At 39.1% G+C, this 27,545-nt stretch overlaps 1 protein-coding gene and 1 long non-coding RNA gene across 3 annotated transcripts in view; both read right to left on the reverse strand.

Annotated features, from left to right (window-relative positions):
- Window positions 1-2,370: 2,370 nt before the first annotated feature.
- LOC141437292 (uncharacterized) lies at window positions 2,371-4,910 on the reverse strand. Of its 2 annotated transcripts, none has more exons than XR_012452372.1 (2): window positions 4,818-4,910; window positions 2,371-3,059 (listed from the first exon to the last, which is right to left on the reverse strand). It is a non-coding gene; the product is annotated as an uncharacterized lncRNA (long non-coding RNA). The 2 variants fall into 2 exon arrangements; XR_012452373.1 differs by having other exon boundaries at window positions 4,814-4,910.
- Window positions 4,911-7,861: 2,951 nt separating this feature from the next.
- The window catches only part of LOC141437291 (uncharacterized), a 218,060-nt gene continuing 198,376 nt past the window's right edge, over window positions 7,862-27,545 (reverse strand). Inside the window, exons 12-15 of the mRNA XM_074100564.1 lie at window positions 22,508-22,741; window positions 19,837-20,023; window positions 9,389-9,600; window positions 7,862-8,216 (exon numbers count right to left, since the gene is read on the reverse strand). Of these exons, the coding sequence (XP_073956665.1) occupies window positions 7,939-8,216; window positions 9,389-9,600; window positions 19,837-20,023; window positions 22,508-22,741 (911 nt within the window). The 3' untranslated portion in view covers window positions 7,862-7,938. The remainder of the gene's footprint in view (window positions 8,217-9,388; window positions 9,601-19,836; window positions 20,024-22,507; window positions 22,742-27,545) is intronic.

Raw genomic sequence — 27,545 nt, forward strand, 5'->3', positions numbered from 1 at the left:
TTTCATCCAGTAGGGCAACTACGAGAAATTTGAAAATCGAAGTTTGTATCGTACCGTCCTCTACTCTCGTATGAAATAATATATTAGCGTCAGCGACGGTACGATACGAACTTCGATTTTCTAATTCCGTAGTAGCCCTACAGACAGATGTGCCAATTTAAGGCAATCTTTTTCTATTTTTATTTTGATCTGTAGAATTTGTATTCTTTCGAACAAATGAGACTTAAATGCAGTTTTTTAGGGTTCCGGAGCCAAAAAGGCAAAAACGGAATCCTTATAGTTTCGCCATTGCTGCCTGTCTGTCCGTTTGGGCTTTGCTCAGGGACTATCAATGCTAGAATGCTGTTATTTTGCACGGATATATATGTAAACTTGCGACAATATGGTACAGTAAATCAAATACTTTTTTGGTACCTTCCATAGACGTAAAGTGGGGGTGATTTTTTTCTCTCATCCAACCCTATACTGTGGGGTATCGTTGGATAGGTCTTTTAAAACCATCACGGGTTTGTAAAAACCATTTTTCGATTTAGTGCTTTGTTTGCGAAATATTCAACTTTGTGCAAATTTTCATTAAAATCGAGCGTCCCCCCCCCCCTCTAAAATCAAAACCGGTGGGTGGAAAAATTTGAAAAAGAACAGGATGGTAGTAAGTATATAAAACTTACAAGGAAAACTATAACGGCTTAGTTTGCTTGAGAATTATTAGTAGTTTCAGAGTCAATAGCAGCCTATGGTATAAAATATACCTAAACTTGGAAGATTCCGTATAAAATACGAAACCCTTAGAAAAATCACTTAATAATTTCGTAATGGCTACGGAGCCCTATTTTGGGCGTGTCCGACACGGTCTTGGCCGGTTTTTTTTACTTCGGACATACTGTAATAAATATATTGTTATGTGTATTCTGAAAATATATTAAGATTACTGTAGTTTGTGTTGGCGTTATATACTTGTTATGGAACAAATAATTGATACTGCTATTTTTGAGTGTAATTTGATCACTTGATTTAAATCTGGTAAAATATTCACTCAAGCGAGATACATACTTAAAGCATCAAACTGTACTGTGCGTATTCGATATTCAAACAATGTTTGTCGATGGAATAAATAGATCGATAGTGGCTCTCAACTATTTAAACGCACGCGTTCAATGCTGGATGAAAGCTGCAGCGCTGAGAATCGTACCTATGTCACAGGAAATAAAACTTTATGTCAAGTGAACTAACAATGCTTTGGTAACACGCTTCTTCATGCAATAAGGTAAGTTTTCAAGGACCGGCGCCACCGCACAGGCTTGCGTTTTTTGCAGGTAGCCGGCCGGCACTTGTTTTGCGCCGTGCACACATTCTTTACGATGGCATTGGTTTTTAATGGACTTTCTAACAAAAGTTTGTTTAATTGTATTCAATCTGTAGTAAATATATCGAAATTAAAATATGATTTTTAAGTTCTATTACACTTTTTATTATATCTGTTCTTTGCGTTTTAGCGTTCAGTAGTCGTTATTACTAAATTTTATTGGCGACATTGGCGATGTATGTAGTCAATTTATTTTAGCTATGGGACAGATCCCCTAACTGCAAAGCTATTTTTTTTTAATAGGGTGAAGGTGACAATGACAGCTGTCAGTTTAGTTTTGTAGCTTAGTTAAGTACACTACCGCTTTGCGTTTGCGCCAAAGAGTATTGTAATATATAGGAATGGTTTGCGCTGTCGGTTTTTTTTTATTATTTCTCATAGATATTACATACACTTACTTACTGTACATATCCACTCGCCAAACTGATATTACAGTAAAAAAAATTGTCCTTCAATGGCCAGAACCAAGAACGATTACACACTGGTGTGGCGTGTAGCCCGTTAGGTAAGTCCGTCAGTTGAAAAAAAAATTGAAATATAATCAAAAAATCACCATGATCTTTATTTACATTATATGAAAAACATACGTTCAAAATAGCATGTTTGCTGACTTACGTGTATTAGATTTCGGGTTTTTATCTCAATTCCGTGGTGATCGAGATAATAACCCTAAAAAATAACCTTTGAATTATTACTCGTTACCCTGATAGAGCTATGAGAGCTATGAGTGGATCTATCACGATGGATATACATAACGGGGTCCAGCTATAAATATACTCAAATTTTATGGATCCAGCAATTTTGGCGTGAAAGTGTGACAAACATACATACTCACAAACAGATGTTATTATTACACAAAAGTATGAATTTTGAAGGTATGGGTACACACCTACTCTACTTCTAGTAATACTACCTATACAATACAAAACAATTACTTTATTGAACACCAACACATAGTACCCTATCTACTAGGCAGGGCTAGGCAGGTAGTTAAATTTAGAAATGTATTTTTGTATTACACAAAACTTTATTATCATAATCAGACACAGACATATTTTTTTAAAATTAGAACACAATAAAAGTAGTTAAATCTAGTCGCTTCTACCCGCCCGGTATGTTAGGTTGATCATCCGTCGGTTTCCTTTTCGGACTAGCCTTTTTCGTTGTCGCCTCTTCAGTTGTAGGTTCTGGCGGCGGTTCTGTTGGAGCTGGTTCTGTTGGAGCTGGTTCTGTTAGAGCTGGTTCTGTTGGAGCCGGTTCTGTTGGTGCTGGTTCTGTTGGTGCTGGTTCTGTAGGAGCAGGTTTAGGAGCTTCCGTAGCTTTAGCTTCAGTAGCAGGTGGCTCTGTAGGGGGCGGGTCTGTAGCAGGGGCTTCTGTGGTACCAGGTTCTGTGGCAGGAGCCTCTGTAGGTTCAGGCTTAGGTGGAGGTGAAGGTGGCGGTGGAGGTGAAGGTGGCGGTGGAGGAGGATCGCTGTGCTTCAATGGTGAAACTTTCGTGGTTGGTTCGTCGCTTTAGTGGGAGTAGAAGTAGGTTCTAACATAATTTTAACGATGCTAAGCGGGACCCAGTGTCCCGGCATGTTGGCCTCGACTGGATTGGCGATGAAAAGGAGGGGATCAGTTTTTGTATCAGGGTGTTTTTCGCCTGCTGCTGAGACAACAACCACAGTTATTGCGACTGTTATAGTTGACCACACTGTAAAATATCAATAAAGCTGCGTGATTCATAACATAAGTAACTTAGTAAAATAAATAAAATTGGTTTCTTAGAAATAGAAGGACCTCTTTTTTCTACGACAAACTGAGAGTAAAATCAAGCTGAAAATAAAGTACCCTGACCCTTTGATTCTGATACAGATAAAAAATAAATCTGTGATAGCGTTTATCGTTTACCAATTATGCTTATCTAATACTACTACTACTAATATTATAAATGCGAAAGTTTGTGAATGAGTGAGTGAGTTTGTGAGTGAGTGAGTATGTTTGTTACTCCTTCACGCTGAAACGGCTGGACGGATTTGGATGAAATTTGGTATGTAGGGAGATTAATAAAATATAGGCTACTTTTTATCCCGATATTCCCACGAGGTAGGGATAAAATCTCGAAATAACAACCGCTGAGATCAGAGTAATAAAATTTGGGATGGTTGTTTTTAATGCAACGTCAATGAAAACCACGACGTCATTTTCGGGAATTCCCACGGAAATTTTGTAAAATCCCAGAATCTCAATTCAACCGATGTATTTAATGATTTACTCGTGAGAAGTGATAAATATTTGAACTAAGTAAATAACTTGCATGCTTGCTTGCATTATTGCTTGCAACTTTGGGAGTATGTTTGCTTGATCTGTTGTTTGCATGCTTGCTTGCATGCTTGCTTGCATAATTGCTTACATACTTGCATGCATGCTTGCTTACATGTTCACTTGTATGCTTGCTTGCAACTTTGGAAGTATGCTTGCTTGATCTGTTGTTTACATGCTTGCTTGCATCTTGCTTGCATGCTTGCATGCTTGCTTGCATGCTTGCTTGCTTGCTTACATACTTGCATGCATGCTTGCTTACATGTTCACTTGTATGCTTGCTTGCAACTTTGGAAGTATGCTTGCTTGATCTGTTGTTTACATGCTTGCTTGCATCTTGCTTGCATGCTTGCATGCTTGCTTGCTTGCTTGCTTGCTTGCTTGCATGCTTGCTTGATTGCTTGCTTCTGTGTAATGTTTATGGTTTACACAAGCGAAGCATGCTCACTTTAATGCTTGCTTGCATCCTTGCTTGCATGCTTGTATGCAGCCTTGAATGAATTCTTGCTTGCATTATTGCTTGCAACTTTGGGAGTCTGCTTGCTTGATCTGTTGTTTGCATTCTGGCTTGCATGATTGCTTGCATGCTTTAATGTTGCCTTGCATGCCTGCTTGCTTGCACTATTTCTTGCACATTTGGGATTATGCTTGCTTGAATGCATGCTTGCTTAGATGCTTGCTTGCATGCTTCCTTGCATGCTTGCTTGCATGCTCAAGTGAGTGGGTGAGTTGTCATGCAAGTGCATGCATGCTTGCTCGATTGCTTACATCCTTACTTGCATACAGGAATGCAGTCTTGAATGCATGCTTGCTTGCGCTATTTCTTGCATAATTACATGCTTGCATTATTGCTTGCTTCTTGGAAATGTTTATGGTTCACGCGAGCAAAGCCGCGGGTAAAAGCTAGTAATTCATAAAAAAGGGTTTATTGACATATTAGATTTTCTTACATGATTACTTTTTAAACTAGTCTGTTTTCTACTTTTTCCATGAAAAAGATAGATTTTCCAGAGTCTTTAATTCCATCACTTCCAACAGCAAGCTCAGCTTTGCTTCAGTATATATCAATTCAGCCACATCGCAAAACAGCCATCTCGAAATACATATTCCTTTATTTATTATTCCAATTGATAGTTATATACGTACTTACTCTCTCTTCACTGAAGTGCCGAAATACATCAGCTTCCGTCCGACGGACATTAATCAACAACTTTACGATCTCAAATTTAAAACTCGTCAGTAATGAGTGGATTAGAAATTAATCAAATTGTAATTAAAAATTAAATGGCAGTGTTCTTGGACTTAATTGAACTGCATTCATTTAACGCATTTTGCAAATACTGAATAATTACTGCATGAAGCTGAAAAAGAATTCATTGATGTTTAGCAATGTTGCGGGCGAGTAAGTATGCAAATACTAAACTATTGAACTGAAAACCGTTGTCTAAGTTGTTTGTTACATTTACTGTCGTTATCGTGACTTCCTTTTTGCTTTCTGGCATGCTTACTAAACTAACTACTTAACTACGGAATAGGATCTGCTTGGAATAAAATTTCACTCTACTTTATTAGTTTTCAAATCTGTAGTATCAGCATGTTACAACTGAAAAATAAATAATAAGCTAAAAAACTGGATGTGACCAAGGGACCTTGTTCTGGCTTCTTTATAATTTAAATAACTCTTTGCCTGGTGGGTATTTATTGATTTGGGCCTAAAGTTATCAGTGGTGTATCTCCAGTGAATAGTAATACAACTCGGTAAGTGGTACTTTGCAGATAAGCAATTTAAAGTGTGGTTTTTTTATTTTCTTCGTTGTTATTTAACTCATTAAACACAATGAAAAATAAGTAAGAAAAGTCGGGCTTTTTATTAGTATAGCTTCGATAAAGATACATATATCAGTCTTTGGGAATAATCAAGCATTTCGGTAAGATAAAGAAAGTATCTGCCGTAACTAACTGTCATAAAGAAAGTAACTGCCGTAAAAAATGCCAACTTGTTATGTGGTTAATATTGCTGTTTGAGAAACTATTGCTACCAAATTTATTAATTCAGATCGAATTGACCTTTACACATGAAATAAAAGCCTTGATTAATAGATTTAATTAATACAGTACTACTTACATATAATCGTTAAACACATAAATAAAATGAAGTCCAATGTTGATTATTCTTTAAAGTTGTATTCCTCCACACAAGAAAAAAAAACATTAGTTTCAATTCAACTAGTCAAATGGTAGGTCATTATTAAGATTTTTTTTGTAAGTACACTAGTTTCACAAGTTGAATCATTTAATTAAACATAACATTAAAGTGTTATTGATGTCTGCGAGATGTATCATCTTTCCCAAATTGGTCGGTGTAAAAAACACTATATCGCTTCAAATAGAGTTGTATTAGTATTCAATAGAGGCACATGACTTGGGGTAAAGGGTGGAGGTATTTGGGGGCTTTACATACTAAGCGAGTCAAGCTCACGAGACAACCATGATTTTTTGCAGTGTTACAAAGCGTAGTTTTCATCCTAATGGTGGCGATAGCAAGCACCGCTAAATTTCCAGACCCTAAAAAGGACCCTCTACTCTTTATCGCGAACCCAGTGGAAGCTGTGATGCCAGGCCATTGGATGCCATTAAGCATCGTCAAAGTGATGCTACAAGGATCTCCTTCTACGAAACAGCATTTAAAATTGACTGTGAAGAAAACCACGAAAGCACCTACGACAACTACCACAACTCCAGCACCAGCAACTCCACCTCCACCTCCACCTCCACCTCCACCTCCACCTCCACCCCCGCCTCCATCCCCATCTCCACCCCACCTCAACCGCCACCTCCACCTCCACCAGCAACTACGGAACCGACTCCAACTACTACTACTACTACTACTACTACTACTACTACAACTCCAGTTCCTGATCCACCGCCACCAAAACCGGAACCAACTACAACTGCTTCGACTCCACCGCCTCCGCCACCTCCACCACCACCGCCTCCACCACCTCCGCCGACTTCATCGCCTGCGCCACCTCCACCACCTCCGCCGCCTCCGCCGCCTCCGCCGCCTCCGCCGCCTCCGCCGCCTCCGCCGCCTCCGCCGCCTCCGCCGCCTCCACCTCCTACGGAACCACCTACTGAACCACCAACTGAAGCTCCAACAACAACTACTGAACCAGCTCCAACGACGAAGAAACACCCGAAAAGAGGAACCAAAAAGAAAACAGACGATCACGCTGACAGGCCGGGTGCACGCATTCGGGAGTAGTTGGTTTTTTGTTTATTTATGGATAATTTTAAGGCTAGTCTGTACCGATTAATGAAATGACCACTCTACAAGAACCAGCAGGACACAAATAATTTATGACAAAGAATCAAAAGGATAGTAAAGTAACACAACATTTTTATCATTCCTGACGTAAAAAAGATAAATTCAGAAACTTAAGTTATTGTTATCATAGTATCTATTTATTACAGCTTATTCACTATTTGTAATATGCATTCTATCGATGATTTTTGGATACTAATCGACGCTCTACAAAAACTATCGATTGCGGGGCTATCGTTATTTGGTAATCACTATTTGCTTGCTGTCAAAGTGTACCTAACCTACCTACCACTCATTGGAGAGGTGATTTTTTTTTTATCTCATTCAGCCAGTGACAAAATATACTACCATTATAATACGAGTATTCAACAGAAAAAAATCCATAATGCAAAAATTGTAACTTCTATAGCTACGTCATGGACCGACTTTCAATGGATTATTTTATTAATTATTAAGTAGGCATTATTTTATAATTAATTCACATCCTGGTTCTGGATCGACGGCACTCCCGAGGGGCTACTTACTACGAAACTCGCAAATCGAAGTTCGAATCACATCGTCCCTTTCACTCGCGTATTAAATGACATAAGCGTCAGCGGGCGGGACGGCAACATGAAGTTCCAGTTTTGCACTTCGTGGTAGGGCCAGGTACTAAATGATAAAAGTAAGATAACTAATGTAATATTCACTAGAATAAATTGATCTTAGTTTTATGCTGCGCATTTATTAATTATATCCTTAAAAACATCCGTAGGTACCAGGTAATCTGTTAGTGCTACCCAGTTTAATACATCAGTGGTGCTACCCCTCAGCCAACGCCCGGCCGGTAGGCACAAAACACCCACAAAAATAAAATACGGCCATCACATACCAAATATTATATTAACAGTGCAAATCTCTGGAGTGATATAAAAATAACAATAATAAGATTCAGTCTTTACACGGGTCATCTTTGGACCTCTTCGTCTGCAAAATCGTAGTCGCTGAGCGCTTCGTCGTACGACGGCGGTAGGATGCATTCTAAGTCGATGTAAAGTTGTTTTTGGTCGTTCAGTTTGTCGACTATTTGAGCGAAGGTTGGCCGGTCGGTTGGGAGTTCTGCCCAACACAAGACCATCAGTTGGTAGAGGCGGTTGGAGGCTCTAGCTGGCTTTGGGAGACGGCTGCCAGCTGCCAGGAATGGTGGGACCTGGTGGTTGCTTAGCTCTGCGTAAGGGAAGCCGCCTGGAAGTAAACAAAAAAATATAATTAGATATCTGACATCTGTTATTAGTCTTATTTGTTGCTAGGACGGAAACTGGACATGTTTTTAAGGTCGGATCCCCCGCACTTGTTTTGTCATACACACAGGTTTTTCCAAAAGTTAACGCATAATAATAATTACATAATCCAAATCTATGTCCGAAAATAAATTACCTACTTACTATTGATGAATAGAAAAATAGGTTATTAAGGTTAGAATTGTAATTGTAATGGAACGAACAGCCACCAGTAAAAGAAGCACGGGCATAAAGAAGGGGGACGGGGGGGGGGGGAGGCCCTCCGTAAGTAAAAAACAAACAATCCTACGAAGGTTTTTGAAAAAACAAATTAAAGAAACCCCAGGGAATGTGATTGCTCAACTACAGGTTAGGTTAGTATTTTGTCAAGGCACGAAGCGCCTTAACTAGGCGGAATAGGAGCTCCGCGAAGAGCAGCTCTGTCGACTTCGCCTTAGTCGTTAAATGTATATGAATATTTGCTTTCAAGACATAAAAGTGGTGGTAATAATATTCAAAGTTACATTAAGTATGCGAAAGTAACTTTCTGCGTAAATAATTTATGCGTAAGTAGTTTTCTGCCTAAACAATATTCGGAATTCACAAATTATGCGTAAAGCCCACTCGGCTTACATTGGTTACAAAGCGCGCCCCATATTAATTCATCAGCTCGCGTTGTTGTGTTGTGACCCACGCACGAGCCGCCGCGCCGTGTATAAAGAGCAGGCTTGCGTTCGGATTTAGCCGGGCCGTATCTAGACGGACGGCTCAGCTCGCGTGGGATCGTGCTACCCCGACCGAACGCACCTTTAGCCAGAAACACTTGTATCTGTTTGTGGTTCGACCTAAGGTGGCGATCTCCCACAGTAGTTAGTACAGCGGACGCCCACACATCGCTTAAGCTGCAGTGTTGTGAGAACAGGACGGCCTCAGATGCGAGCTAGTGTAGTGGTACCCTGAGCCAGAGATACGTGTATCTGTGGTGATACTGACCTAAGGTGGCGATCTCCCACAGTAGCACAGCGAACGCCCACACATCGCTTGCGCTGCAGTGTTGTGAGAACAGGACGGCCTCAGATGCGAGCTAGTGTAGTGGTACCCTGAGCCAGAGATACGTGTATCTGTGGTGATACTGACCTAAGGTGGCGATCTCCCACAGTAGCACAGCGAACGCCCACACATCGCTAGCGCTGCAATACTGCGAGTGTAATATGGCTTCAGGAGCGAGCCAGCGCAGCGGCACTGGTCTCGCACGTGTGTGCACGTACACGCCAGAGCGGGACAGACCGAAGTCCGCCACTTTGAGGGTGCCCGCGCCGTCCACTAGGATGTTTCGGGCTGCTAGGTCTCTGAAATTGAGATAGAAGATTTTTTTTTGTTAAGGTGCTTTTGTCTTAAAGCAAAGCCAACGAGACGAGATATACTTCATCTTTGTCTGATACGTCGTTATTACTATCTCACTCTTTTTCTGTCTCATGACATAATTTATCTCATCTCGTTTAGCTAGGTAAATAATTAACTTAGTAAAGTTGAAATTGAAAAGCCTTGACTGACATTGTCATTTCAAAGTTAATGAAAGATCTAAGCTAAGAACCGGAATTCGGTCATTAAAAAGAACATTTAAAAGCATAATCATCAAACAGTATAAATACAAAAAGACATAACATAACATGTTTGTTTAGGAACAAAAGCGAAGTCAACGAAGGTCCGCTTCGCGGGCCCCCTATTCTGCGTAGTTTAGGCACTTCGCGCCTGGACAACATATATGTCCCACTAACTAACCTAACCTAATTTATGTTTAATAAAATGTTGGAACTGAAATTATGGTTTCTGTAAATAAATATAATAAATAAATATCATGGGACACTTACCTACACTTGACACAAATTGACCTAGTCCCAAACTAAGCAAAGCTTGTACTATGGATACTAGGCAACGGATAAACATACTTACATAGATAAATACATATTAAACATCCAAGACCCGAGAACAAACATTCATATTATTCATACAAAATATCTGCCCCGGCCGGGAATAGGACCCAGGACCTCAAGCTTCGTAGTCAGGTTCTCTAACCACTTGGCTATCCGGCCGTCAAAAAATATGACACATAATTATAAGCTTATAATAATATGCATAATATACATTAGTCAAAATATATATTAGTCCGACTAAATTTATTCTAAAACCGTAATATGCCAAACAAGATAATAATTAGGTCAAAACAAATTATGCGAACGAAAGGGATCCCTGTTTTTCGCGAAACCGAGTTTCCTTGCACTTGCAATCATTCTTAGGTGTGTTTTATAAAAATCGGTTCAGCCGTTTTTGAGATATTGAATTGGAAATGACAACTTTTCGATAGGTACGGGTATGTTGTCGGGTATGTACGTAAACTTTAATAGGTTTAATTTTTTCGTTTTGGGGTATGTACGGAACCCTAATAATACCAGCAAACATTGAATATATTCTGAATATATTGAATAATCATACACAAGAACGTTGAGAGTATTTTAAAGATACCGTGACCCCCTTCAGGGGCATCCGCGCCCCCGCGGGGGTCGCAACCCACAGCTTGAAAAACACTGAGCTAGAGAAATCGAATATCGAGGCGGCGCCTGGTAACCGTCACTTAGCAACAAGTTTCATCACAAATACTCTGCGATGTTTTTTCTGCGGGCGTTGTACACGAGACAGCCTTGATTTTTGGGGAAAATGTACTTAGGTTTATGGTTAAGATGTTTTCTCAAAAATGTCCGTTAAAGTTGACATTATTCTTTACATATCAGAAGGTGAAGTGCATAGTTTATGGTCAGTGAAAAATTAAAAAGTTAAAAAGGTTGCAGGCGCGCTAGCTCGACAATAATGAATTAGCGCGCCTGCAATCAGTCACATTTTTTTTTGTTTTAAGTTAAATAGGCCTTGGAAATGTTGGTACAAGTCGAATACAGCCAATTCTAATGGCCAGTATCTGATATTTTGTGGGAACTCCGGACTTTTTCTATTGGGTCTGAAATAGCTTGTGGTGTTTTCGGTGGAAAAATACACCTGCAGTTTATTTTTAATGAAAAAAGGCGGGAAAGCATAAGAAACATATTGGAATAAAATTAAATTTTATAATATATTTTGAGAAAAAGTTTATTCTATTTCAGAATTATTAACCATTTTTGAGAAAAGCTTTATATTAGTCTCGGCTGGAATAGCAATTGCTGGCTTCGTATTAGTTAAACGGACTCGCAAGCTCGTCCGTTTAATACTCATACTCAGCCAGCAATTGCCTACTTCCAGGCCACGACAATAATCTACTATTAATTTACATAGGCGTATGTAGGGGGGGGGGGGCGTATAAGTATGTTTATCCGTTGCCTAGTATTCATAGTACAAGTTGTTTAGTTCGGGACTAGGTAAATTGGTATCAACTGTCCCATGATATTTATTCATTTATTGATTGATGTTCAAAGTACCGCACCTTTATTACAGGGGACCGGTCACGTCAAGCTAACCAGAACATCTCCTGCTTGCATATATGTAACTTATAGCAACATTTTGCTAATTTTACATAAAGCAAAATATTTGTTCAAGTGCCCCTAAAAGCCTCATTATCTACAATGTCCCCCTAAATCCCCTAAATCAAAGCGTACTACATTACAGCGCGCGCAATATTTTGTACACCCTGATAATGCGCGGCGCGACCATGTTGTACGGCATGATAATCGGACACGATAATGCTTCGGATTATCACGTCGTACATTATTGCGCGTACATTCCGAGTTGTAAATTATTGTGTCCCTAACGGAGCACATGCGTAACACAATCACCGTTGTCATGGCAACGCGTCAAACGAGTCTAGAGACGGCCGGGCGGCATGGGCACACGGGCGTATTCTGGAACGCAACTAAGTGCCAGTGCAGACGGACTTGAAATGAATTAAGGTTTTAGATTGCAGTTACATATGCTTACACTTAAGTTTCACTTAACCCTACCTTTACAGGTGTACACGCAGTTAAAAAATAATAAAGATGAAAATTTAAAATTACACTCAGTTATTTTAAATACTGTCATTACAATTATTATTAAAATCGATAAAATAGTTCCAATACTATTACAATTTTGATTATTTTCAAGCGAACATTATCATTATCATACAGAAAAACCTTTACACTATAATAAAATAATATTTGTTATAGCCATTGTTTCGTCAAAGTATTAAATGTTTCTAAATGGTTGTCCTTAAATGTGTCCGGCAGTTTATTAAATATTTCAATACACATGATATAAGATTTTTTTGACCACAGTTTGAGTTTTTCGCATGGCCTATGAATTCTGTACTTATACTGAGATCTCAATGTGCGTTGACATGTCTTGCCTCAGTACCACTACCATGAGTTTACAGTGACCGTACTCTATAGCGACGGCGTAAATTATTTGTAGAGGCGCTGTACAATTATCCATACAAATAATTTACGCCGTCGCTATCGAGTACGGTCACTGTAAACTCATGGTAGTGGTACTGATTGAATAAGCTCTTTTACTTAAATACAAAAACACAGACCTCCAAAATGTATAGGTAGGGCAGCCGTTAAAATTTTATACTTTACAAAATACGGACAACAGGAGTCAGTTTGGCGCAAACCGAAAAAAAATCTAATAAATCGCTTTTGAACTAGAATTAGACTGCATTCCAACTGCAACGTAACTGCCAACTGCCGACTGCCCATTTGTCACTGCAGTTCCATTGCAGTCGGCACAACTGCACGGAAACTGCACGCTGACTGCGATAAAAATGTATGAGCAGTAGGCAGTCGGCAGTTGCGGTTACTTCGTTGCAGTTGGAAAGCAGTCCGTCTGTACTTACTGGCCCTAAGTCATCAAGTGTTTTAAAAGAAATAAAAACCGGCCAAAAGCGTGTCGGACACGCCTAAAATAGGGTTCCGAAGCCATTACGAAAAATTAAGTAATATTTTTCTAAGGATTTCGTATTTTATACGGAAATTTTCCAAGTTTAGGTATATTTTATACCTTAGACTGCTATTTACTCGTAAACTACTAATGATTCTTAAGCAAACTTAGCCGTTATAGTTTATAGTTTTCCTTGAAAGTTTGATATACTTACTACCATCCTGAATTTTTTCAAATTTTCCACCCACCGGCTTAGATTTTAGAGGGGGGGCGAAGCTCGATTTTAACGAAAATTTGCACTTTAAAGTTGAATATTTCGCAAACAAATCAATGAATCGAAAAATCGAAAACCCCTAATACTTTTAAAATACCTATCCTACGATAGCCCACACTATAGGGTTGGATGAGGAAAAAAATCACCCCACTTTACGTCTATGGGAAGTAAAATTGTTTTTTTTTTTATTTTTTTATTGTACCATTTTGTCGGCATAGTTTGCTTATATATCCTTGCAAAATAACAGCTTTCTAGCATTGATAGTCCCTGAGCAAAGCCGCGGACGGACGGACGGACAGACAGACAGACAGACAGACAGACAGACAGACAGACAGACAGTCAGACAGACAGACATGGCGAAACTATAAGGGTTCCGTTTTTGCCATTTTGGCTCCGGAACTCTAAAAAGGCCAGCAATATCCTACTATACCTTAACAAGTTCGTATTTGACACTTAGTAATAGCCAGTAATAGGTACACTGGTAAATAAATACCCTGTTGCAGTCAGCAATTGCCGTTGTTATAAAAAAAATCTTGATAAAGGTAGCAAAGGCTCCCTGTGACAGAGTTCCATCGAGTGGCATAGTCATATACGAACTTGTCAAGGTATAATATTATTATAAATGCGAAAGTTGACGTAAAATTCAGTTATCGCTATCACGCGGGAGCGGGAGCTAAGCAGGATTCAATGTATACCGAATTTCATCTAAATCATTTGATTTCGGCGGCTTAGAAGTGCCTAGGCAACAAAGAAACAAATAAATAAGTAGTAGACTTACATATTTTCGTAGTGTTGAGAAACATGGTTGAGCAAATTGGACAATATACTCCAATAAAGGTATCGAATCGACTTAATAAAATAAACAAAAAACTTTTACAAGGGTGTCAAGAAAGTCTCCTCAAGTTATACTTTATCAATAAACTGATGCAATATTATGAATTAAGTAATTTAAAACATATTGGACATATTGATGTTATACGGGTACGGGTAACGGGTATGTACCCGTGATCATGATACCTACTTGCAACTAGCCATACATATACTACGAAGTAAAAAATTCGAACTTCGTATTTGGCCGTACCGCTACGTTAATATTATTTAATACGAATTTCGTAGGAGCCCCCCCTCCATCGATCGATATATCGGTAACTCATTAAAAATTATCATGTTCTACATCCCGTAGCAAATAACGGGTGTGGTCTGTAATACGAACAAGTAATTAAAACATAGATCATCAAACTGAACAACATTAGTACAGAGACTTTTAAAAATAATGGGGTCTTTAAATCTTATTTTTTTTTATACAAATTAAATACTCTATCAATGTACGCCATCCCAGAACCCAACTGACGTCGCCTGTCACGCTACAAACATCAAGCATTTCGCTTTACATTGCTTCTTCGAATAAACGTATGTGTAATAAAAAATAAAAAAACTAATTATTTTTAAAAGTCGCTGAACTAATGTTGTTCAGTTTGAGGAGTATGATCTATGTTTTAATTATTTGCTCATATTACAGGCCACACCCGGTATACCTATTTAATATAAATAACCGTGAATTATTAAAAACTGTTTGACGTTTGACTAAAACGATGTCGAATAAATTATTAAATCTAGTAAAGCCTGATGGCAATGTTATTCGTTAACTTGTGCAAATAGGTACTTCGGAGCATCCCCTTCCCGTAATTTAATCAGTAAAACATTATTTTAGAACACAGTTTTAGAACATGCCTGATCTTACCTCTAGTTGTTGCCCTAAGGCTATGCCCTGTACTTACATAGTCTTTTAGTAAATATGTATAACCCACCGGTTATAGGTAGTTAGAATGATTCAGGTGTATTATATAAGAGTTTGGGAATGTTTTAGGTCAATAATGTGACCTGTAATGTGAGTTGTATTGCGTACTATAAGGCACGTGAGAAAAGTGGATCTGTAACGTTGAACAGGCTGTCCTGAGAACGTACTACTATGTAATAGATAGACTATAATGAGTCTATTCAAATTCTTAATTATAACATAGCAGTACGTTCTCAGGACAGCCTGTTCAACGTCACAGATCCACTTTTCTCTCGTGCCAAATTGTACGCAATACAACTCAACTCAAAATAATTAAAATATTACCTAGTTATCATCAGGTAGTTGATGCTAAACTTAAAATTTCATTCGCTTCATATAACTAAAACCCAACGGCTGGTTACTATTTGTGTTTGTATAAAAAATATAATTACATAACATAAACCGGCTCGTTTTTGAAACGTGTATTATTGTTTATATCACAAACCTACACGCCTGAGTTTCAGAATACGGACGCGGAGGCTGTTCAGCGTATATTTATATCTCGAGCTACCCGGGGAAGCCTGTTGTCGGGGCCTTCTCAGAAACACCCGCCGCTTTCCCCGTACGGGACCTTGACCTTCCGAACCTTAGCTCAGAATGAACCCTAGCGAGTAAATATGAACTAAAACCAAATACTTTGTTACTTACTTAGCGGCCTAATGTGTAACGAATTGCGCCTTCATACAAAAACCTCTCCCTCTTCCTCATTTGTGGTTAGAGTGCCGACTATCCGACAGTCCGGAGGAGCGTTATATTCTTCGAGCGTATGTAAGTATGTGTCGGCGGCCGATCGTAAAATCCGCCTGATCACGAAATTTCTAGGCATATCGTGAAATGGCGCCATTTTATGATATGCCTAAGTTGGCCAGGCATATCACGATGTGCCAGAGAAACAATACGGCAGATCGATTAGAGCAACGCATTCGTCGATATTCTATTCCTTTGATAGGTATGCCGAAAAAAAGAAAAATTTAGGCACGACGAGCAAAGCGAGGAGTGGTTAGTATGAATTGTGACCACTAGAACCGTTATGGCGGCGTTTCATGATATGCCTAGGAATTTCATGATCTGCCTAAACTGGCCAAATCATGAAATGGCGGCGTTTCATGATATGCCTAGGAATTTCATGATCTGCCTAAACGTCACTAGGAAAATCGTTAAACGGTGAGTTTTTAACGATATGGGGGATGTCCCTTAGCCAATTCATGAAATGGCGTCATTTCACGATATGCCTAGGGATTTCGTGATCTGGCGGATTTTACGATCGGCCGCTGACATTATGTATTGTACTATGTGTACAAAAAAAAAACAGATAACATGTTAATGGCATGTACGAAGGCGAACTTTTCCCTTGAAATAATCTCTCCAAGTTAACCTTTGAATGATTGACAGGAAAACAGCTATCAAACCGTAGCTTTTTTATATAAGAGGGGAAAATGAGCATGCGGGTCAGCTGATGGGAAGCAATCACCGCCGCCCATGAACACCTGCCAACACGAACACGAGGGGTATCGCGATTCACAGGTGCGTTGCCGGCCCTTTGAGAGACTGATAGACTCGTTTTTAGATTCCTATAAGCTCCGGAAAAAATGTCCGAGGAAGCTGGTTCCATATTTTTGAACTATGTAATTTTCCGGAATAAAACTGTCCTATCTTTCCTTGGGTATCAAGCTGCAGGGTTCCGTAGCCATTACGAAAAAATTAAGTAATATTTTTCTAAGTATTTTATACGGAATCTTCCAAGTTTAGGTATATTTTATACCTTAGGCTGCTATTTACTCTTAAACTACTAATAATTCTCAAGCAAACTTAGCCGTTATAGTTTTCCATGAAAGTTTGATAAACTTACTACCATCCTGATTTTTTTCAAATTTTTCCACCCACCGGTTTAGATTTTAGAGGGGGGGGACGCTCGATTTTAATGAAAATTTGCACTTTAAAGTTGAATATTTCGCAAACAAATCACTAAATCGAAAAATGGTTTTAACAAACCCGTGATGGATTTAAAAGACCTATCCAAAGATACCCCACAGTATAGGGTTGGATGAGAGAAAAAAACACTACGTCTATGGGAGGTACCCCTAAAAAAATTATTTGAGTTTTTTATTGTACCATTTTGTCGGCATAGTTTACATATATATCCGTGCAAAATAACATCTTTCTAGCATTGATAGTCCCTGAGGAAAGCCGCGGACGGACAGACAGACAGACATGGCGAAACTATAAGGGTTCCGTTTTTGCCATTTTGGCTCCGGAACCCTAAAAACCGTTAAAAATGTATACGCAATTTCTAACAGAGCGGAAGAAAATTTATCGCGCCAAACCGTCTATTGTTTTTTTTAATGGCCTCACGCTTTTTGGCTTTGGCAAATTCATCTGAATTTTTTTTCCTGCAGACATACATAAAAATATAGATAACCTTTAAAGGAATAGGTACTTAAGTACCAAGTTATTTTCATAGTCTCAAAATGCCTTTAAATTTTATTTGTTTTTTTTTTATTTTATTTTTTGAATTTGGTTATCTTTAGCAATAGCCAAAAACAAGGAGAAATGGCCATCGAGTCTTTCAATGAGGCTGGCATAATCACACAGGTGCACTTAAGCCTCAAAAAAAAAAATAGAAAGAAAAGGAGAAATGACGCATTTAGGCGGTCCATGTTAATGCATAGCAGTGGATGCTATAGACCGACGATAACGATGATGGAGGACAGACAATAAAGTGATCCCGTAAAGTTCTTAAAAACAAAACTATTTATAAAAATCGATTCTTCCTTATCCGACAAAATTATCTACTATCGATTCATTAATCGATTTTTAAGTTTCATTGTCACTTCCCTAGCTACAAGACACATTTAATATTAAGGCCGTGTATACATATCTTTGCCCTTGACTGTACATACAGGAAAAGCGAAATATGTCAGTATTTTTTTGCCGGAAGTGCTTGGCAGACGCTCTCAAAGCTGACCATGGGGACCCCTAAATATACCCATTCCAAGTACCAGCTTGAAACCAATTCCAGTCGGTAGGTATGAACCCTCATTTTAGAAAATATAAGTCTGCCAAGGCTGTTTCTGCCGAATTGTACATTGGAATTGTACATACGGACATTTTAATTACTGTAAGCACATTGTATTGCATGTATAATAATAATTATTAAGGTCTGTGTTAAGGTAAGGTAAGTAAAGGTAAGTATAAGTGATAAAAATATCTACAGGCGAGTTTTTTCACTAGTTGTATGTCTGGAGAATTTCTGAGACATAAATAAATCAATCATGATCTTGATTTTAAAGACAATCATAAATGTACTCAGTGGGCTGCCAAATTTTAACTCTAGCCGAAACAACCATAACTATTATACCATATGTACACTAGCCGAAATTTTTTAGGGGTGCATTCGCAGTCAGAATGTCACAAATGGAACCCGGAACTCCCTTCACTGATCAATATATCATCATCATCATTCAATGTTCAATGATGATGCATTGAACTGGTAACGGTCTACTCTACATTCCGTAACAAATATATTTACATAGTACTTATAACTAAAAAAAAAAAAAAAAATAAGCTGCTAACTTGATATTAAGTGGTTTTTGTCAAAATTATTTCTAAATACTGTATGGATTCTGGTGTTACTTTGCGGAGTCTCATGTTTGTTAGTGATGTGCCAACTCGGGAAAAAACAAAACTCGATTTAACTCGAGTTAAAATTCATGTAATTCGGGTTGAACTCGAGTTACGTAACTCGAGTTAACTGGATGAAACAGAGAGATTTTTCAAAGTTTTTACCAATTTACTCCCTCACATTTGCACTAAAAGTTAAACAAAAAATGGAGCAGACAAACAAATGATATTTTTATGTTTCAATTCTTTCAATTTTTTATATTATTTATTTATAATATATTGGGAGAGTTACACTAACTAAAGTAAAAAAAGGAAATTATTGTTTGAGATCGAATCATTTATTTATATATTTTTGACTCGAGTTGGAGAGAATTCAACTCGAGTTGATTCGAGTTAAGCCCAACTCGAGTCGACCATCACTATGTTTGTAATAGTCTATTTATTGGTGGTAGTTTAGGTTATGGGTTTAGCTACGTTTGCGTTGTTTATTTTTATTTTCCACAGACAGAGGGGGCGGAAATGAACGACTGCAAATAATTACACAGGCGCGGCTATTTCCATAGCTTGACGCACTACGTCGTGGAGGAGCAAATCAAGTATTTTTTAGGGTTCCGTACCCAATGGGTAAAAATGGGTAACCCTACTACTAAGTCTTCGCTGTCCGTCCGTCCGTCCGTCTGTCACCAGGCTGTACTCATGAACCGTCGTGATAGTTAGACAGTTGAAATTTTCACAGATTATGTATAACTGTCGCCGCTGTAACAACAAATACTAAAAACAGAATAAAATAAATATTTAAGCTGGGCCCCCATACAACAAACGTGTTTTTTTGCCGTTTTTTGCTAATGTCTAATTAATGTTGTATAGATGGTAACGAACCCTTCGTGCGCGAGCCCAACTCACACTTGGCCGGTTTTTAAGATATTTCTGCCTGTATCTTTAGTTTCTGCTTACCTGTGCGTGATTCCCCGCTCTTCCAAATGCTGCATGCCCAGAGCGACTTGCAGCGCATACTCTCGCATAGTACAGCTGTCCAGCTGTAACGCTGGCTCAGCTACATAGTGTCTCTGTCTCTGCTCTCCAAACGAGCAGGCTTTCTGGTCCACTGGCGGGTCGGAGTCGCTCAAATTTGTGTATTCCGCTGGAACATAAAGGTATAAATGTCGCAGCCGCATTCAAATTTATCTGTCGTGTTGTGTTGTGATGCTCTCTGTGTCTCTCTTTCTCTATACCTTTGATGCGACACAACACAAGCTGTCAACACACTGCATCAGATAAGTGTGAACGCAACTATATAAAATGTATGACACCGATACCGTTCTGATGCGTCACGACACAACACGACTGATAAATGCGGTTTTCCATCGAGAAAAGTCGGATCTCAATTGGACGGAATACGACGACGGCACCCGAAGTGTCAATTAATGATTGTATTAAATGAGTGACATTTTCATTGTATTTTCATATCCGTTAATATGGAACTTTATTATTTAGTGTCAAATGTCAAAATGAAAATTTTACGGCTGAACTATGTACGGAAACGAATTGAAAGAGCACGATAAATTAGAGCTTTTAAATACGATGGCAAACCTTTGTGCACTACATATTTGTATGTAATTACTGATCTGCCGCAGAACGCTTTCACGGTAAGTATTTCATAGAGAATTTAAATGCCAAATTACTATCAATAATAATTGAATGTATCTAACTACTAGATAGGTTATAAAAATATAATTCTGTCTATTGGAGGATAACTAGGATAAGTTACTACCTCACTCTTTGTACTAAATAAAAAAATATCCTCTCATTCACGCAAAGGTTGACTTGTAGTATTTTTTTCTAAGATACGCCTGAATTGTTAGATAAATCTTTTATCTACCCACTACCGATCTTAAGGCGCAATTCTCAGTAATTAAATAAGTTCTACAATGTTTATCGATTCAACACGGGGATTGCGGGAATAACAAACGAAGTAACTTAGAACTTTGGAACAAGGCATTTGAAAAATACAGTTGTAAAATCCTTTATTACAAGATAACCTCCTGAATAATCCACAATGGCAATCAGTAATGTTCCATCTCACTGCTTTGCTATGAACAGTTTGGTAGGCGCCATGTAGGCGCTTGCTGTTGCACAATATTAATAATAATAATAATCATCATCATCATCATCCCAGCCTATATACGTCCCACTGCTGGGCACAGGCCTCCTCAGAACAAGAGGGCTAAAAATAATAATAATATAATAAAATCTTTATTCAATAAGACTAAATTGCACAAGAGAGGAATGATCAATTACAAAGAAAAAGACAACTTAGGTTAAACATAGCACAATTAAATAAGTTGAATCCTGACTTACAAACTAGGCAAGGCCCGTATCTTGCAAGTCAGTGTTCGTCACGTATGCGAGCTAATAGAGTAATACTAGGTATATCCAAGTAGCTACTAAGTAAACTGCGATATTGCGATTGAGGATTGAGGGTTGCTACGTACAGATGTAATGCTTAACTGAGAATCAACTTTTCCTGATAGGAATACATTATTCACTATATATGTAAACGATATTTTGTCGTAGGTACAACAGAGCCAACCCAAAGCAATTAGGTAAATACTACTAAATAAATTGTTCGGTGTATCCGGCTTAGTGTAAGTGTGTGCGGCAAAAACTCGAACCGTTTTTACCCGAACAATCCATCCATCTACTTATTAAGTAGTAGTAGTTATATACCATTTTACGAACTATTTACACAAAAATATTGTCCACAGTCAAAAAAACCATATGGCAAGAAAGAAGTACTTAATGATTGAATTTGACTCCGAATGCGGCAGTGAATAAGAGGGGAAAGTACAGACCCCTACAGACACATGAGGTATTAAATTTTAGACATCTATCTACTCGTAGGCTTGCAACGCATTTACTGTCCGTACCGTCGTTTACGTCCGGTGTCCACGGGCAGTGCTGCTTGCTGACTAATCTTATCATCAGCTACTTGTTCGTTGGCTGCCTTATTTCATAAAAATATATTACTTAAATAAACAATGTTCATTTCTGCAATGCAATTACTGATTTACCTACCGTTAGCTTGCTAATGCACCGTTTGCCTCGCACGGCTACGCAATGGGGCGCGGCAACGTGAGCAAATAACCCTGAAGTACGCGCGAGCAGAGCGATGAGCAGAGAGCAATTTGGACTTGCAGTCCCTTAATGATAAGTTGATAACTAACGTTTCACCTTCACATCGCTATTGCGCCGTTTGCCTTGTGTAGCTCTGAACAACGTGAGCAGAACGCCCCGAGGTGCGTGCTCAAGCAGATAAATGAGCATAGGGTAATTTGGACTCACATTCCCCTGCAGACAGCTGCCGCTCCACCTTCACATCGCTATCTCGCAGAGCCTTGCGTGACTCTGAGCAAACTTGAGCAGATCGGCCCGAGGTACGTGCTCGAGCAGAACAATGAGCATAAGTTAATTTGGACTCACATTCCCCTGCAGACAGCTGCCGCTCCACCTTTACATCGCTATTGCGTCGTTTGCCCCGCGCGGCTCTGAGCAACGTGAGTAGATCGCTCCGAGGTGCGTGCTCGAGCAGAGCGATGAGGATACGAGCAGAGTAATTTAGACTTACATTCCCCTGCAGACAGCTGCCGCTGCACCTTCACATCGCTATCGCGTCGTTTTCCTCGCGCAGCTCTGAGCAACGTGAGCAGATCACCCCGAGGTGCGTGCTCGAGCAGAGCGATGAGCGGAGTCTGCTTGGTGCAGCACGCGACCAGACGGATCACGTGCTTGTGGTAACCGACGTGCTTGAGCATTACGATCTCACGGAGGAAATCTTGTGTTTCTTCTTCGGACGCGTTTTCTGTGGAAATATTTTTTGTTGTTAGATGCTGGGTTTGCTTTGGTTGAGGGTTTCTGTGACAAGCTGTTGGCACTTGTACCGTGAGGTCCGTTTGATAATTTTGACATTTGTGTCACGTTTGCGATTGGTTAATCAGGCTAGGATAGTGGTTGCAGGACTTTTGAGTTAATTAATGCAATTATTTTTCTTTTAATTCGCTACACTACACTCTTAGTAGAGTAGTCGTGGTCTTCGGTTAAGGATGGCTAGGAAACAATGGCGGCTTTCTTGTGAAAATAGCGTGGTGGTTGTTTACCAACATTAATATTATTAATTCAAAGATTATAAAAATATGTTTTTTGTAACAGAAGAGCTACGATACTTTTTTATTCATAAAATGCATCTCGACGGCCAGTAACAGTTTTAGGCTCACAAGATTAAAAAGTTTTTATGTCACAAACAGTGGTTTCCTTTCCAGGCTGGAAATAAAAAAAGGAATAACTTAGAAAGTTATTCCTTTTATAATATCAACGGTAAGAGATAGTACCCTATTTTAAAACCGGAACATTATTATGTGGAATTAAATCTTATCACTATCAGGGTAGTAAGTACTTACTATTAGTTATTCTGTGCTATCAGTTAGCTATTTCAAAACTGCTGTACACTAGTCTATTAAAAAACTGAACTATAAAAAAATAAAGCAAGTATATCTTCATAATAATAATCATCAATACTTACCTACTAATATTATAAATGTGAAAGTGTGTATGTGTGTTTGTATGTTTGTCCGTCTTTCACGTCGAAACGGAGCAACGGATCAACGTGATTTTTGGCATAGAGATAGTTTATGGGCCAGAGAGTGACATAGGCTACTTTTTATTCCGGAAAAATGCACAGTTCCCGAGGGAACAGAATGCGATAACGAATTCCACGCGGACGAAGCCGCGGGCAAAAACTTGTGTAACAATAATAAGAGTGAGATAAAATGTGGTTAACTGTTCTAAAATCTTCATTGCACACCGGTTTGGCTGTACGTGTGAAACAGACGACGCTTTCATTTCCTAGACAATAATTTGTTTTATGTAATACATTTTTTTATAATGTAGTTATTTTTTTAAACTGGTAAAACTCGTATACTCGTACTGGGGAAACCAGATAGTTGACATCACAGCCGGTGATTATTAAAATTTATATACATTGCTTAACGAGATTGGTTATGAAATTATGATTTTCTGTATTTGTACAAATTGGAAGTTAGTTGTATTTATTATTTACTAGCTTTTGCCCGCGGCTTCGCCCGCGTGGGATTCGGTTATCGCGCGCTGTTCCCTCGGGAACTGTGCATTTTTGCGGGATTAAAAGTAGCCTATGTCACTCTCTGGCCCATAAACTATCTCTATGCCAAAATCACGTCGATACGGAGCGATCGAAAAACTGACAAACATACAAACACACACTTACGAATTTATAATATTAGTATGGATAAATGATTGCGTAATGATGTTTTGAGTTTGAATCTAATACGGAAGTACGGTTATATTATAACTATAACAGTCATGAATAAGCCAGGAGGTCGGAAAGGTCCTTATACCTGTTTCGTTCTTACGAATATGAATACCAAAAATACATTTAAGGTGCGTCGTCTTCCATACAAACTTTGGTACATCAATATTTCTTCCACAGACGTTATTTCGACGCGATTTTTTGAGGATAGTTAGTTATGGGCATATTGTTGTCGCAAATCACAAAATGGAGAGGATCTATAATACCTAAATTTCAGTATGATGCAGTAAATTTTGATCCATTTTACTGTGGTGTGAGTAGCTAATGTCAAATATAATCTGTTGTAAAAAGGTATTGACTATTTCGGGCGGTCACGTGACCACCTAGTTTGGCTCAGTGGTACCAATTCTTAGAAGTATGTAGTAAGAGAAGGAGTTCGAAACTCGATGACGCATAATGATTCTTTTTCTTTTTTTTTTTTTTACTTTTTTATGTTTATTTACAAAGAATAAGTAATAGCATTTCGATAAAGTGCAATTAACCATGAAATTCAGTATTTTTAAGTCAGGGCAAACCAAAGAAAGTAATGTTTTTTCTTGAGGTCATCAATCTACTCTTTTTATCAAATAGCTGGCAAACTAGCATGCGGGTCACCTAATGGTAAGTGATCACCGCCGCCCTTGGTCACCTACAGCATTATTAGGACTGCGGGTGCGTTGCCGGCCTAAAGGGAGGAGGGGGGGGGCTAAATTGGGCGGTATGGGGCAGGATAAAAGGGGGGAGGGGAGTTGGGCAAAGGTACTATTTCACGCCGGTATTCAGATGGAGGTTGGTACTACTCCGGTCAAGCCGGCCCATTTGTACTGCAGTCAGCAAGTGGTTACAGTAAGGCTCTACCACATGAAAACTTGCTTGAACAACTAGATGCCTTCAAGAATGTTCTATGATGATGATGATGAAATCCTGTAGTCCCTCAGCAGGGACATAGGGCTCGCAGTAGGACTTCCATGCGTCACGGTCCTGTGCTGTGGCTTCTAGGTCTCGCCAATGGTACCCAATTAGGGAGATCTCCTTCTCAACCGACCGTCTCCAGGTGATTCGGGGTCGGCCTGGCCTCCTACTACCAGCAGCTTGCCACTCCAGCGCTTGCTTGGCGAGATGAGCATCGGGTCTCCGCAACACGCGCCACTTCCTCAATAGGATCTCCTTATCAATTGGCTTCTGGCTCGTCAACTCCCACAGTCCAGTGTTTGTAATGGTTCGTGGCCAATAAACTCCTAATATGCGACGCAAACACTTGTTCACAAAACCTGGAGTTTACTGGTGATTGCTTTCTTGACGAGCCAGGTCTCACACCCGTACAGGAGAACCGATTTGACATTTGAGTTGAAAACTCTGATTTTTGTGCGCCGTGTTATTACGTGGGACGTCCAGACCGGTTTGAGTTGTGCATATGCGGCACGAGCCCTGTTTATGCGCGCTTCGACATCTGCATCGGTTCCACCATTTGGGTCAACAACACAAGAATGTTCTATACTTATTATTAATTAATAAAAAGCTTGTAAAATAATGGCGTATCGCAACAAAAGCGTAGTGTAATTTGTTTGTTACAATTTCACTTAGCGGGTCAAAATTTGAATGGTTTGGCTGTATGTAAGTAAAAACCGGGTGTTAGGATAAAATACCTAGCCTAGCGTTATTTACTTTCATTGGCAGTCCTGAACTTAGATAAACTTTCATAGTTCTCGGGCAAAATATCACACGTGTTGTAAAATGTAACTAAATATTTGCATACATTTTGCGTAGACGCTAGCGCCATGCCGCGGTCATATAAGTAATATATTTTTTGGAATTCCTTGGTACCCTATCACAAAAAAACCGGCCAAATGCGAGTCATTTGGTGTATGGGAGCCCCCTTTAAATAATTATTTTATTCTGTTTTTAGTATTTGTAATACATAATCTGTGAAAATTTCAAGTGTCTGACTATTACGACTCAAGAGATAGAGCCCTGTAACAGTCGGAACCCTGCACTGCTTTCGTGAGGAAATCTGCACAAACCTGCGAAGCAATTCAATGGTGCGTGTTTTTTTTTTATACGACTGGATGGCAAACGAGCAAGTGGGTCTCCTGATGGTAAGAGATCACCACCGCCCATAAACATCTGCAAACCAGGGGAATTGCAGATGCGTTGCCAACCTAGAGGCCTAAGATGGGATACCTCAAGTGCCAGTAATTTCACCGGCTGTCTTACTCTCCACGCCGAAACACAACAGTGCAAGCACTGCTGCTTCACGGCAGGATTAGCGAGCAAGATGGTGGTAGCAATCCGGGCGGACCTTGCACAAGGTCCTACCACCTGCAAAAGCGTGTGAAGTGAAATTCCCAATCCGCACTGGGCCCGCGTGGGAACTATGGCCCAAGCCCTCTTGTTCTGAGAGGAGGCTGGGATGGAACAGACCGACGGACAGACAGACAGACAGCGGACTCTCACTAATAGGGTTCCGTTGGCACGTTCCCTAAAAAAATTGTACTAAAAAGAAAAAAAATCGCTAAAAAAGACACTAACAACGAAAGCATTAGGTTATATCGGTTGTAATATTAGTCTAGCAATCATAACAAAATAGGCTGAATGAAAGAGGTTTGAAAGAAACTTAGAATGAAGTACTGGCTGGTTAGATAATTAAAAATATAATGTCATGGAAATGTCATCCAGACTATCACCACTAGTCACATTTATTTGTATGTCAGTAATTTTTAAATTTATTGTCGTCTTCAGTTCAATAATTTTAATGTAGAAGAACCGCGCTGTCTCATATTTCGTTTCCTAAATTTTTTTTACCGTACAACGGTAAAACTACAACACAATGGCAAAATTGACCTCCATGGACAGAGCCACAGTTTTCCAAAAACACAAGTTTATTGTCTGGAGGAAGGAATATAAGGCGCTAAAGGACTAACAATTAATCTTACAGCATAGGATATGCTGTGAAATCTGACACAGGTATAGTCGCAACACATTTTTTTAATACTAAAATTGAGTGTTTTTTTACTAAAAGTGTCCTACGCTTTGTAAGATTTTATAATACCGGTAAACCATGATCATAGCAATTAATATTTATATATAGGATTTTCGGATGAAGTGTGTATTTTTATAACAAGCTTTTTACAAGCTTTTATTTAGTTTCACCTGCGCCGTCCCGTGTCTGTCCTGTCTGTCTGTCTGTAGTCAAATCTTGCAAGTTATTTGACCAACTTCCAGTAGTCAGATTGACTTGAAATTTGGAATGATTATGTAATTTGCGTGACAATACAATAATCTG

This window comes from Choristoneura fumiferana, chromosome 17, assembly GCF_025370935.1.
Source record: "Choristoneura fumiferana chromosome 17, NRCan_CFum_1, whole genome shotgun sequence".
NCBI classification, from domain to species: Eukaryota; Metazoa; Arthropoda; class Insecta; order Lepidoptera; family Tortricidae; genus Choristoneura; species Choristoneura fumiferana.